The sequence below is a fragment of the Sus scrofa genome, chromosome 13, assembly GCF_000003025.6.
Source record: "Sus scrofa isolate TJ Tabasco breed Duroc chromosome 13, Sscrofa11.1, whole genome shotgun sequence".
Lineage (NCBI taxonomy): Eukaryota > Metazoa > Chordata > Mammalia > Artiodactyla > Suidae > Sus > Sus scrofa.
Window position 1 is genome coordinate 148041263 of NC_010455.5, and position 14893 is coordinate 148056155.

The 14893-nt window shown below is 44.6% G+C and overlaps 1 protein-coding gene across 1 annotated transcript in view; it reads right to left on the bottom strand.

Moving 5' to 3' along the window:
- The window catches only part of PLCXD2 (phosphatidylinositol specific phospholipase C X domain containing 2), a 54055-nt gene that overhangs the window by 7551 nt on the left and 31611 nt on the right, over nucleotides 1-14893 (bottom strand). The window contains exons 2-3 of the mRNA XM_003358819.4: nucleotides 11755-12215; nucleotides 5156-5397 (exon numbers count right to left, since the gene is read on the bottom strand). Of these exons, the coding sequence (XP_003358867.1) occupies nucleotides 5156-5397; nucleotides 11755-12215 (703 nt within the window). The remainder of the gene's footprint in view (nucleotides 1-5155; nucleotides 5398-11754; nucleotides 12216-14893) is intronic.

A 14893-nucleotide genomic window follows, 5' to 3' on the forward strand; every position in this document is an offset into this window, starting at 1 on the left:
AGTGACCAGACATAGTTCCCAGTGAACTTTCTCTTCTTTTGGTAACACTGCCTTTGGTTGGCATCCTCTCCTCTCCTTCTTCCTCCGAAGCTGCCCTCCCTCCTTTGAGTGTACCTCTCGACATCTCAGTCTTTTCCTGGACAACTTGGTCAAAACATTGTGGCATTCTGTCTTTCTCTCTCTCTCTCTTTTTTTTTTTGGTCTTTTTTTTTGCTATTTCTTGGGCCGCTCCCGCGGCATGTGGAGATTCCCAGGCTAGGGGTCCAATCGGAGCTGTAGCCGCCAGCCTACACCAGAGCCACAGCAACGCGGGATCCGAGCCGCGTCTGCAACCTACACCACAGCTCACGGCAACGCCCACTGAGCAAGGGCAGGGACTGAACCCGCAACCTCATGGTTCCTAGTCGGATTCGTTAACCACTGCGCCACGACGGGAACTCCTGTCTTTCTCTTTTTTGTTATGACAACTCCCATCAGTCCTGCCCCTCGCTCAGACTCTACAATCCATCATGGATCGGCTAAAATATATCTCATAACTCAATTTGCTTTTTTTATACTCAGAGCTGATCAAGACTTAACAGGCCATTGTCCCAGGGGTACTTCCATTTTTAACAAGGACTCTTGAAGACTTCATAACGCCCCTGATTTAACCATAACTTATTCACTTTCTCTGTGCCTCAGTCTCTCCCCCTATAAAGTGGGAATAATAATAATACTTCATATAAATGTGGGGGGAGTTAAATAAAGTAATATGTGTAAAGTGCTCAGAAGAGGGCCTGGGATGTAATAAGTACTACGTAAGTGTTGAGCACCAGAAAAGGAATCATAAATGGCAGAGAGATTTGGGGGTGGAGGTAAGAAACTTTCCTAAAGTGGTCACATCTTGCTGCTTAGGTGACAAAATGCTGTGACCTGAGAGTGAAGGGTCACAAATACAACCCTTCCTTGGCGACAGAGAGCTGGGACCCAGAGGGGTCCACAAGAAGGCCACTTGGTCAGCACGGAGCCTGAAGCTAGCCTGTGTTTAAGGATGAGATGCAGGCACCACCTTCTGGTCATCACGGGGAAATGAGAATGAAAGGTTTGGTCCAGATCCCCAGAGGCGACAGAGGGATGTGGAAGGACACCTGCGGTCTCCTCTCCGTGACAAAGAGCTCTGCGTCAGCTTCGGGTTCACGCGTCAGCCCTCTGGAGGGCCAGCATCAAATAACCAGGACTGCATACAAAGACATGGAAATGCTGAACCCACTGGGAGGAGGAGCCACTTTATTTTCTTAACTCCTGGCCTTTACCCAGAGGAGAGCTCGGAGCCCTGAGGCATTTAATCCGAGGGGCTGCAGGGCAGGGGCTCAGAAACTCCACTGCCCCTTAGAATCGAGGTCCACAGAGAGCAGGGAAGGTCCTCTGAGGGGCTGGGATGGCATGGCTGTTTTGTGCCAGGCACTGTGTTAGGCACTTTCATGTTAAGACTCCACAGTCTTGTGCGGTATTATTAACCCCGTTTAATGGATGAGAAAACCCCAGCTCAGAGACCTCAGGAAACTTGTCAAAGGCAGCCTGTTGTTGTATTAGTTTTCCAGGGCTGCTGTAAGAAAGCGCCAAAGACTGGGTGGCTCAAATAACAGAAGTTTATTTCCTCACAGCTCTGGAGGCCCCAAGTCCAAAATCGAGGTGTTGGAAGGTTTGGTTTGTCTGGGCGTCTCTGTCCTTGGCCTGCAGTTGGCCGCTCCATACCCCCTGTGTCCTCATAGGGTCTTCACTGTGCACAACATCCCTGGGGTCTCTGGGCATCCTAATTTCCTCTTCTTATGAAGGTACCAGTCAGATTGGATAAGGGCCCAGCCCAATGGTCCTATTTTAACTGAACCACCTCTTTAAAGGCCTTATCTCCAGATACTGCCACATCCTGAGGTACTAGGGTTAGGGCTTCAGCATATGAATTTTCAGAGAACATAATTCAGTCCATAACAGAAACCAGGTCAGGCTTCAATCCTGAACCTCTGATTTCTTTTCTGGGGGATGGGGTGGCAAACCTGCAGCATATGGAAGTTCCCGGGCTAGGGGTCAAATCAGAGCTATAGCTGCCAGCCTATGCTGCAGCAACGCAGGATCCGAGCTGCATCTGTGACCTATACCACAGATCACGGAAATGCCAGATCCCTGACCCACTGAGCGAGGTCAGGGATTGAACCCTTATCCTTACGGATGCTAGTCAGATTTGTTTCTGCTGCACCACAATGGGAACTCTGGGCCTCTGATTTCAGTCCGTGTCCCCTTCTATAGTCCCATGCTGCTGTGCCCTCAGGCTTAGGTAAAATTTGCCTTCATTGATGTCATTGGGAGTGTAAAGTTTCGCAGAATCTAGGCAAAACTACGGTAGCATTTCAATCAGAAGGGCTATGTTTTATCCCTGGGCCATAGTAGGCAGGTGCATGAAGCCCACTCAGGGGATACCCCTTAAGCCCTGAGCTCTGGTAGCCAAGAGGGGACTGTGCTTCTGGGCCCTCGGGACATCTCTGACAGAAGGCCACTCCTTCAAGACTTGGGAGGCAGCTGACAGAGTCGAGCATAATGAGGGGACAGAGGAATATGTTCCAAAAGAAAGAGCAAGACAAAACCTCAAGCGAAGATCTTAATGAAACAGACATAAGAATGTCTATATTTTTCATGGCATCCTTTTAGAGTGATGAACCAAAGCAAACCAAGTCTCAACTCTGAGGTTAACCTAAGAGCTGGAGGGAAGGAGGAGGGGTTAATGCTCTGCTGAGAAAATTGACACTACATTTGTAGGGAAATATGCCTTGTCTTCTCCTCTCAGTCAAGCTGATAACTGGGTCCAGGACCAGTTTGACAGCACCCTATGTGCCTTACAACAGACCCTCTGGCTGTTGGCTGTCAGGGGAAAGCCCTGTGGCAACCAGTTCTTCCATATGCTTTTTCAGTAGCCCAGAGGAAGTGACAGCTACATGTCCTGCTTGACCAAAGCTGTTGATTCAGAGGGCTAAGAATGCTGATGCATCGCTGCAATATTCTTGTGACCAGCAGGGGGCGAGATGCCCCAGTGTCCTTCCAATCTCAGAGACTGCCAGTGGGTTAGGGCTCTGTTGTGCTAGGACACCTTGGCCTTAGACGCATGCACCGTCATTACCACTGAGTACAAGAGCCTCCTGCTTCATCTGCAGCCAGAATGAAGTTCCAGGAATTCACATGTATGAAAAGCATTGTGACTTTATGGATTCAGAGTTGTAACCAGTAACTGCGGACCAGATTCAGGTACTAGTGGGACAATTACAGGCCAATGGAGCGGAAAGGAACAAGGCACTGAATGGGCTATATCCAAGTGGGTGTTGAACACTGAAAGGGCCAACTGTCCAGCCATCAGAAGTCCACAGCTGAGACATTATACTGACTCTTACCAGCTATGTGGGTCCATGTCACTTAACCTCTCTGACCCATCTGAAGTGGGAATGAGGACATGCTCTAGACAAAGTGCCCTCCTAAAGGCTGGCTTAATTTAAGAATCTGATGAAATCATCTGCAAGAGGGTACTCTATTCAGAGTACAGTATACAGATATAATGTATCCCTATTTTTAAAGACTCACTCTTCATTATAAGTACAGCTCTCTGCACAGACCTTATTAAGGCATTTTCACAGTGCTATCTATATAGAATTACATGTTTGCATTTCCTGATAGATTGTGAGCTGCATGGGAGCAGAAGCTATATTATTCATCTTGTGTCCTTGGACCTAGCTCCTATTCATTGTTGAATAAATATAGATAAATAAATACTCATAATCCACAAATTAACCAAAGGCATGAGGAAAATGGTATTGGCTATATAAGCATATATTATTAACACAAAAGTTCATAATTCTGGTCTTGGTTTATGAAATTCTCTTTTCCAAGTTAAGCACAGGTAATTCAGTTAAGACTTAGTGGAGCCACATGGAAAAAGGGGTTTCTTTTTTTTTTTTGTCTTTTGTCTTTTTGTCTTTTTGCTGCTGTTGTTGTTGTTGCTATTTCTTGGGCCGCTCCCGTGGCATATGGAGGTTCCCAGGCTAGGGGTCCAATCGGAGCTGTAGCCACCGGCCTACGCCAGAGCCACAGCAACGTGGGATCCGAGCCGCGTCTGCAACCTACACCACAGCTCACGGCAACGCCGGATCGTTAACCCGCTGAGCAAGGGCAGGGACCGAACCCGCAACCTCATGGTTCCTAGTCGGATTCGTTAACCACTGCGCCACGACGGGAACTCCGGAAAAAGGGGTTTCTGGTTCTGCTCGTGGCCAACAAAATCAGGAGCTCTAAGTTTGTTATCTAAACTCCTGCCAAGTGAACTCCTGTTATCTGAAGTCATGCTACCCAAACTCAGGGACATGTTTTTTTTTTTTTTTTTTTTTGGCTGAATCTTTCATTATCCGAACTCTAGTGCTCAGCACCTAGAACTCAGGAACAAAAGAGATTCTCATAAACATCCCTGTTACCCAAACATATTATTTCTTGGCTTGGTTTGCAAGGGATGTCCTACTACCCAAACATATTTATAACATTCCCTTTATAGATATACATAGGCTCACCCACATCCATGGAGATATATACCAGCCATCTTTTTTCTTGACAACACCTGTTATTTATTGGTGTCCAAGATAAAGAGCATCGTCTAATACAACATTTCTGGAGCCTAACTGTACAGTCAGTCAGGATCGATTCTGCTCTGACAAAGTATCTGAAGCTCTGCCATGGTGGGTGGCATTCTTCCTATCTCTGTATCCCAAAAGGGCCATCTCTGAACTCCTAGCACCCAGCACAGCAGTCTTAAATAATGCTTCCTAAAAGAGCAAGTGTGTGGGCTGGCTTAGAGGGCAGGGGCAAGAACATGAGGGGACCCCAAGCCAGATGTGAATGGACTCAGGGTGGCTAGGACTGCTCTGCCTCTCAAAATTCAGAGGGTTTATGGTATCGTATCATATGTACATTTTCACAGAGTATTCAGAGATCCTTTGGCCACAGTAAGTGCAAGCCACATCAAGGGCATACCTTTTTCAAATATCAGTGTTTGAGGGTTTTGTTTTATTATTTTACATCTTCAAAGGATACAGTTTTACTGCTGTTTATTCAGAAGAGAATCCCTGGGATGGGAGGCAATCCTTACCTGTGCACCAGAGTGTTCTTGAGGCCGCCGACCAGGCCTCGGGCGATGGTCTTCACTCTGGGTGTGAGGATCGCTTGAGACACGTGGAAGGAGCCTCGGGGGGCGCGCTCGCTCAGCGTGGTCTCCAAGAAGAGGATGAGCTTGTGCACACTCGTGGTATTGGCCCAGGGTGCTGGGATCTTCTTTCCAGGCCACAGGAAGGGGTATTGCTTGTAGAAGGGACAGTGATAGAAAATAAGAACCTGCAACGTTCAGAACAAACAAAGCAGGGCCATTCATGAATCAGCTGAATGTTAACTCCTCGGCTTTAAGCTGAAGGCTAGGAGGAAAGGTGCACAACCATAAACATATATGGAAAATCAAGAATTATTACATGCTTTTTAAGAAAAATTAATAAACAAAGACTTAAGCACTTGCTATGTGTCTGAATTGAAGGTTTTTAAGTTTTTCAAGAGTCCTGAACACCTTTGGAAGTATAGTGAAATCCAGAACGCCTTCTCAGATTATTTTAAATGAGTGTTTAAAATAAGGAGTTCCCGTCGTGGCACAGTGGTTAATGAATCTGACTAGGAACCATGAGGTTCGGGTTCAATCCCTGGCCTTGCTCAGTGGGTTAAGGATCCGGTGTTGCCGTGAGCTGTGGTGTAGGTTGCAGACATGGCTCGGATCCCGTGTTGCTGTGGCTCTGGTGTAGGCCGGCAGCTGTAGCTCCAATTAGACCCCTAGCCTGGGAACTTCCATATGCTGCGGGAGCAGCCCTAGAAAAGGCAAAAAGACAAAAAATAAATAAATAAATAAAATAAAATAAAATAAAATAAATAAAATAAAATAGGATTACAAAGACAATCAATGAGAATGAGATGGAACTATAGCTATCAGCATACTGATTAAACTCGTAATAAATCAATGTTATGCACTTCATAATAAACACATTAAATAAAACATTTTTGTTGGTAGTCTAATAAGTTCTGTAATTTTGAATGAATGATGAGTATACATGATATTTCAAGACACTGGCACTAAATGAAATGTGATATGGAAATGCCTCTGATTTCTATGGGGACAAAGTGATGGGTAAGGCCAGCACTGCCGTGGGTGACTGCCTGCATGCGAAATCAGTGGGTATACTGATTTTCAGTCAGAGGTTAAAAGCAAATACATAGTACTTTACCCAGCCAAATTCACAGACTTAAATTCTATCTTTTCCCCCTCCCCTTGGGAATCTTTGAACCCCTGGTGGAAAACCCCTGTGGTCAGTCCTGCTACAAGCTATGACTCCTCTGCTCATGTAATTGACCCTCAGCTCTTGGGGTTGAGATCAACACTTTGAACTAATTTGGGAGGACACAGGTTCTCAATTGTGACTGACGCTCAATGAAACTGCCCTTCCCAGGAGAGGGAGGGAGGGGGCTACTCGGGGCAGGAAAGACTTTGAGGAGGTGATAGGCCTCCAGTGGGACCTCTGGAGGTGGTGATATTAAAAATAATTAGCAAGTCACAGCCATAGCATTAATTAGTTTCTGAGAGGCAGCTGAGGGGCAGGGAATTGCTATTTTGATTGTCCCAGTGCAGAGCTCTGCTGCTTAGGTTTCTAGAAGTGCTATATTTTTTTTTCTCCTCCTAGGTGGGCACCAGTGAGGAATTCCTGCCTGGAGGAATGTCCAGCACGTGTCTTTACACTCCCTGGGCTGCAATCCTCGGAGAGCTGGCCCTAGAGCATAATCCTTCAGGTACCCAAGGACCAGGGCTCTGAATGTGTGTCTTATTTCCAGGGTGTATTTAGCCTGTGACTAAGATGACTGACTAACTGCTCCTGAAGGCCCACAGCGAGGCAAGCATGATGCCTGAACAGGCTAACAGTTGTTCTTGTTTTTAATGGTTCTGAGTAATGTCTGCCTGACTGCTAATGATGTTGGTGGTAAACACATATGTTAATAAGGTTAATCACGGGCTCATCATAAGCAGATTGCCCTGGGAGATTGGGGAGGATTTCCTGCTGGCCTTGTAACTGGCTAGTTTGGAAGGGTGGGGTCTCCAGCGTCCTAAGTGTGAAAAGCTGGGCTGTGAGATGGACTGTGGGAGAGGCGGGAGCCTGTGTGATCCCCAGACACACCTGTCAGACCATTTCTGGGGGGATGAAAGGACAGGGTTCTTCTTTACTCCACCTTTGAAAATGAGCAAAAAGGACATATTGTGTAAAAGAGAGTTTTTGCCTTTCCTCAAGGGGTCTCTCAAGCAATCTGACCCTATAGGTTATAGGGGGATTTTCTGTTTATGGTAGGAGGTTGGCCTAGCAAACTGACACTGGTTCTACAGAATTCTGGGGCAGTAACCCTGGCCCAGGGCCAGTGTTTTGCCTCTGGTTCTCAAGCTCGCTCTGCTGTATTTTTCATCTAAGATAGTCTTCCCTCCAGCTCAGCAATTCATGTGCAGCTTTTCTCTTGAGACTCAGATTTTAAATCTCATTTCCGATAAGAATTATTCTTTCATTGACCTCTTCTTATTTTGATCATTCATTTACAGGAGACTCTGGGATGGAGATTTATATTATGCACTATTTTTTTCAATGGATGGATTACAAACCCTTTTCTTCATAAAGTGCATTTGAAGCAGTTTTATCTTGTACTTGTATAAATTGGTTGTTTTACATTTCACCAATGTTATATATTCTGACCTCTTCATTAAGATTCTAAATACTGGGAGTTCCTGTTGTGGCTCAGCGGAAATGAATCTGACTAGTATCCATGAGGACCCAGGTTCAATCCCTGGTCTTGCTCAGTGGGTTAAGGATCTGGCGTTGCTGTGGCTGTGGCGTAGGCCAGTGGCTACAGCTCCAATTCAACCCCTAGCCTTAGAACCTGTATATACTGTGGGTGCAGCCCTAAAAAGAAAAAGAAAAGATTCTAAGATTTAAGCTGTAGATTAAATCTTCTAATTCATTGTACCCTCAAAACCCAAAGTCATTAATGTACAAATACATACCTGTGAGCTGTGATGTAATTGCATATTGAGTGAATGAAATGTGACTGAATGGTAGCACACTTATTGCTATTAAATTGTAGTAATAATTACTCCATCAGGGGGAGGGTATTACATGCAAGGCAGCTCATTAGGTAATAAATACTCAAAGTGTAACCACCAGTATGGCACAGTCTCATCAGCGGGGAGAGGACCAGGGCCTCTGTTTGAGATCTTGTTTAGCTTTTAAGAGAAGGCATGGCAGGGAAGACTTTGGGAAAGGAAAGGGAACAGGGGAATCCTAGGATTCAAATTGATGACATGCTTCCTTTTTCTGATATGTCATCACAGTGTCTTTCATAATTTTAGGAGTATGTGTAGTAGAATGATACAGACAAGCCCATACTTGAAAACTATAATAGAGCTTCACTCGCCTGCTAGAAATTCATGGACCATCTAATTCATTACTCCTGAAACTACCTGTTTCTCTTGCCAATTCCTAAATTTGCAATATGGCAAATTTCTAATTTTGCAATATGGCAGCCCAACCAGAATAACTATCTGTACACAAGTATGAAACCATATTTATGGAGTTCCTGTTGTGGCTCAGCTGGTTACAAATCCAACTAGTACCCATGAGGATGCAGGTTTGATCCCTGGCCTCGCTCAGTGGGTTAAAGATCTAGTGTTGCCATGAGCTGCAGTGTAGGTCACAGATGCAGCTCTGATCTAGTGTTGCTGTGACGTAGGCCTACAGCTGCAGCTCTGATTTGACCCTAGTCTGGGAACTTCCATACACTGCGGGTGCAGTCCTAAAAAAGAAACAAAACAAAACCAAAAAGCTGTCTAACAGGCATCCACTTATCAATTTAGCTGTACTCAAATTTACCTGACACGAATCCTGGTATTCAAAAGCTCTCTCACAGATCCTCCCTGTCTCCCATTCTGCTGACCCTCTGAGACTCTCCGAATAGGGGCTCATGAATAAAGAGAAAGTATTTGTATTCGTACAAGTTATGACACTAGTTGTGAAAATCATCACAGTGTATGAACAGCCCTGGGAGAGCATTAAAAGCTGTGGGAACTCTGGAGAGCCCAACAGCCTGTGACCGAATCCTGGCCTTGCCACTCATGATGCTGTTCTCTTGGGCAAGTCACTTAATCACTCCCTTGCCTCCTTTATCTCATCTATAAAACGAGGATAATGATGAAATACCTATGTCATAGTGTTGTTGAGGGGATTTAACGAGTTAATCCCTGTGCTTAGCACATCATAAAAGCTCAATAAATGTTATTATTGTTGTTGTTACCAGTATTATTTAATATTGTGTGGGAGAGATTTCACTGGGGGAAAAAAATCCCTCCAAATCTGACATGTGACTCTGAACAGATATAAACTTAGACTCAGGGGAGAGGTATGATTAAGTATTTGGCAAAACATCACTTACAAAAGTTTTAGTCAAGAAAAATAGCTTAGGAGTTCCTGTTGTGGCATAGTGGTCAACGAATCCGACTAGGAACCATGAGGTTTTGGGTTCGATCCCTGGCCTCGATCAGTGGGTTAAGGATCCGGCATTGCCTTGAGCTGTGGTGTAGGTCACAGATACAGTTCAGATCCTGCATTGCTATGGCTATGGTGTAGGTCAGAGGCTACACTCCTATTGGACCCCTAGCCTGGGAGACTACATATGACATGAGTGCGGCCCTAAAAAGCAAAAAAAAAAAAAAAAGTTAGCCCATTGATCTTCATAGAGTCAAAGAACTTGAACACTTTTATGAGTGTGCAAAACAACCTAGAGATTGCCATTACTCAGGCCATACATGGAGCATCCTCGAATCCCCCCAAGGCCAACAGTTAGGAAACCCTGTCAGTTCCAACTCCTGACAGGCTCAGAATCTGACCACTTCCCACTAAGAGTCTCCTCAAGTAGTGGTTTCCCTCCCTCATGCACTGACCCCACTCCAGTTCTCTTCTTAGTAACCAGAGGGATCCCATCAAAACCTAGGTCAGGTCACAGCACCCTGTGCTCAGAACCCTTGCAGCATCTTCCTCCCTCAGGGGAAAAGCCAAGACTCACAGCACCTTCAAGGTCCCCACGATCATTCATCATCTCTCTGACCTCCTCCGCTGCTCTGCTCTCCAGCCCCAGAGCCCCTGCTTCTCCTCAAAGATGTCAGGCACCCTTCTGCTTTGGGGCTCTGCTCTGGCAGGTTCATCTGCTGGGGAAGTTCTTCCTCCAATAGATTAGCTTCCTCAAATGTCATCTTTTCAATGAGGGCTTCCCTGATCAACCTCTTTAAAACTGAGACCAACACTTTAACCCACAGAACCCTCGTTCTTGACTTTACTGTGCTTGACTTTCTTTTTCCATTGCTCTTATTATTTTCTAACATTATATCACATACCATATATTTATCATATTTATTATCTATAATCTCTCTTCCTCCACTTGAATGAAATCTCCATTAAGGAAAGGATCTTTGTTCTGTTTACTGTTTATCCCAAGTGCTTAGAATGGAGCTTGGCACATACTTGGTGTTCAATATATATCAGAATGAATTACTTTAATTGGTTTCTAATTAAATGTTTTTTCTTCAGTTCAAAAATAACTACTTCTTTAAGATGCTTAATATATCTGTGAGTAAGGGAGCAACTGGGAATGAAAAATACTTCTTTTCTTTTTTTCCTTTTTTTTTTTTGGCTTTTGTCTGGCTGCACCTGCAGCATATGAAGGTTCTCAGGCTAGGGGTCGAATCAGAGCTACAGCTGCTGGCCTACACCACAGCCACAGCAAGGCAGGATCTGAGCTGTGTCTGCAACCTACATCACAGCTCACTTCAATGCCGGATTTTTAACCCGCTGAGTGAGGCTACGGATCAAACCCGAAACCTCATGGTTCCTAGTCAGATTCATTTCCACTGCCCTGATGGGAACTCCTTTTTCTTTTTTAAAGAGAGTCTAAACTGGAGCCTGACCATTCCTGAAGCTCTTCTCTCCCACTATCTACCATTCTCTGGGACCAGAGAAGAATTTACCTGAGGCTGTCACTCCTTTTCCTTTTCATGGGTCCAGGTTTGGGCTCTTTTCAACTTGGGGCTGCTCTTACTAGCCTGCATCCTTTCATGGGTCCTGCTCTCCTTAACTCCGTCTACACTGCTGCCCCAAACTCTGTGATGATGGCCTTTTATAATGTTAACACCACTGATATGAATCACTTTCTGTGCCTCTATCAGCTAATACTTTAACTTATCAATCAATATTTGACAGGAATTATCTGACATTGAGTTAAAGGCAGGTGAAAAAACTCTATGGGAGATAGACAAATGGTACTGGCCAATAGGCCTACTTCCCAGCTCTACCTTGGGCTGGTTCTGGCCACGCCACTCAAAGTCAACTCAGATGCTCAAAAGGTTGCCACACAAGTCATAAATATTTAGTAAGTGTTAATCCTAGTTCAATGGTGCCTATGGGAGCCCTTGGGGCTGTCCTGGAGCCCAAGATCCAGTGTGCGGAGCCTATTATGCCAACCTGTGCCCTCTAGCCTGAGAACCCTGGAGGGAGCTGTAACAGAGCTAGTGACACAGAAAAAGCAGAAAGACTTCTGTTCTTGCCCTCCGAAGCTTACCCCTGTCCCTCCTACCTGGCACCTCTTCTCCCACAGTGTCTGCAGCGTCATACTCTCCACACTGCAGGCTGAGCACAGCTTGTTTCCGAAAGCCTCCTGGATCCGGAGAATCAGGCGTTGGTGATGGGCCTCATCCATGGCATAGAAGTGGTTGAAATCCAGAAAAACAATCTCTTGGGGGTGCTGTGTGAGGAACGAGTCAATCTCCATCAGCCCGTCCCAGACCCTGATGCCAAAAAGCCCATGAATGAAATAGATTTCCTGGTCAGCATCCCCGGGCTTGGAAGACACACGCAGGTCAAAGTAGCGGATCCCAGCGTCCAGCTGTTCGCGGAATGTCAGGTTCTGAGTCACAGACCATTTCTTCATGAGCTTCTTCACCAAGGAGATCCTGGCCAGGCGTTTGATAGCTGGGGTTTGGTCAGGCCCCACTGGGGACTTTTCGTCTACCCAGTAGCTGAATGAATCATGGGAGCCTATACAAAGCAATGAAGATGAGGAGAGTGAGTGAGACGAGCTGGGAAGGATAAGCCAATTGATGAGAAAACAACAAGAATTAAGAACCAAACACACACATATGCACACACAGATATTGTGAACAAATACTTGCAAAACTTTTCAAGCTTGCTAGCCACGAAATAAACACAAATAAAAGTTATGTAATCTTATTCGCAGCTTGTTAAGCCTGAGGTAAAACTACAACTTCATACATTGCTAGTGTAAGGTAAATTAATAAGTACCCTTTTGGAAAGCTATTTAGAAATAGGTTTGGAAAGAGAAGTTTTAAAATATTCATGCTATTTGATCTAGTAATTTCAGGAAAGCTATTCTGAAGAATTAACCTAATGTTTGGAAAAATAAAGATGCTCACCGAAACATTATTCATAATACAGGCAAACCAGAGGTTGCTTAAGTGTCCCTCAGAGAAGCATGCTTAATGGTGGCACAGCTGCTCAATTCACACAGGCATTGGAACAAAAGATAGGAAAACCCTGTCTATCTCAGTGATGCTGGGACAGCCATTTAAATTCAATGTAAGGCAGGATTTTTTTTTTTTTAATTTTAGAGACATATCCGTGGCATATGGAAGATCCCAGAGGTCAAACTGGAGCTGTAGCCACCATCTACACCACAGTCACAGCAACGTGGGATCTGAGCTGCATCTTCGATAGATCTACACTGCAGCTCATGGCAACACCGGATCTTTAACCCACTGCGTGAGGTCAGGGATTGAATCTGTGTCCTCATGGATACTAGCTGGGTTTGTTACCACTAGCTAAGCCACAATGGGAACTCCAGGATTTTTAAAAAACTGCCTCTCTTTACACTTTTGAATATACTCTTTTGCTATGGTGAAAATGGATCAGTAGGAATGATTTCTTGACGGATCAGATAAACATTTTGAAGAGCTCAACATAGGTGAGTTATACATCCCTCTTTTTGAATCCATCTCTTAATAAGCCAAATCTGCTGTTAATTGATCAAATGCATGTTGTATTTCTTTGCCCTAAAGAGGGTAGAGATCCTCCTAGACACTGAGATGATCTTATCGTTATAAAGTAAGGGACCATGAGAGACTTACTTCTAAACTATAGAGAGAAAACGTTTCAGTAGTACCTTAAGGTAAAAATTACCTTTATCAGTTATCTTTCATTTTGTCATTGGTTTCTTCTAGTGTCAGCCATTATTATTTGTTTGGCTTGGTGACTGGCTCTGTCGCTGGGAGCTCTGCACAGATGCCTGCACTTTGCAAGCAAAATCTCAGAGGAAAATGCTTTGCTCTGACACTACCAACCTTGTTCTTAACTACTACCACCTGCGTGAGAAACTCAATTCTTTTTTTGTGTGTGTGTTTTTTGCCTTTTCTTGGGCCGCTCCTGAGGTATATGGAGGTTCCCAGGCTAGGGGTCGAATCGGAGCTGTAGCCACAGGCCTACACCAGAGCCACAGCAACTCGGGATCTGAACCGCGTCTGCAACCCACACCACAGCTCACGGCAACGCCAGATCCTTAACCCACTGAGCAAGGGCAGGGATCGAACCCGCAACCTCATGGTTCCCAGTCGGATTCATTAACCACTGCGCCATGATGGGAATTCCGAGAATCTCAATTCTTATATTCAGATAGAATATTCTTGACTGTCACCAGTTACCTTTATTTTGCTTTTTGTTTAGGGCTGGATATGGAAGTTCCTAGGCTAGGGGTCGAATTGGACCCACACCAACTGGTCTATGCCACAGCCATTGCAGCTTGGTATCCGAGCTGTGTCTGCAACCTACACCACGGCTCATAGCAATGCCCGATCCTTAACCCATGAGCGAGGCCAGGCATTGAATCCACATCCTCATGGATACTAGTCAGGTTCGTTAACCTCTGAGCCACGACAGGAACATCTAAACCAACTTTTAGAGTAGGCATTTTATACATAACATAGTAGATTTATGTTAGTATATAAATAATATCAATATTATTTAACATAATACTATTATGTTAATATCAATACTGTTTAACATAATAGTAGATTTTATACAACTCTACTATTTTACATTTTATTATTTCCAATTTCTTGAAAATAAATCAATATGGGATTGCTTTACCATTTTATCTTCTCAGAAATACAGCAAAAAAGAGGACAGAAAGGGTGACAAGTGATGCTTTTTTTTATGTCATCTCTAGAACATGGAGGGCATTCAGGAACTATCAAGAAAGAGCATATTTATTCATCTTTAGGCAAAGTGAATTTTGCAAGCAAGAAAATTACTAGCATATATTTCAGGTAAAAAAAAATTGCCGTTGCTAATAAAAATGTGGAGCGAGTCCCCCTGGATTTTCCATACTGGTTGTCTCTGTTAATGACACTCACTGGATGCTTGCCGAAAGCTCTGCTTCCTCAGGCTGCACAGAAATAAGAGATTGTCGTACCTCCTCACCCAGAGATTTATTATGAATACATTATGTGTCGATGGAGAACAGCCAGTTCTCTCTTCTTTTTAGGTTCTATCAGCGGCCCAGATGTTCGGGATGGAGTGTGTAACATAGTGCAAGGTATGCATGGTACTCAGTTCTTCCCTGGGTATGGGGAATAGACATTATCTGAGCATGCAGGAGCACAAATCCCCTCAGGTATTCTCTTTTTGGTGCTGAGCCCAGTTTC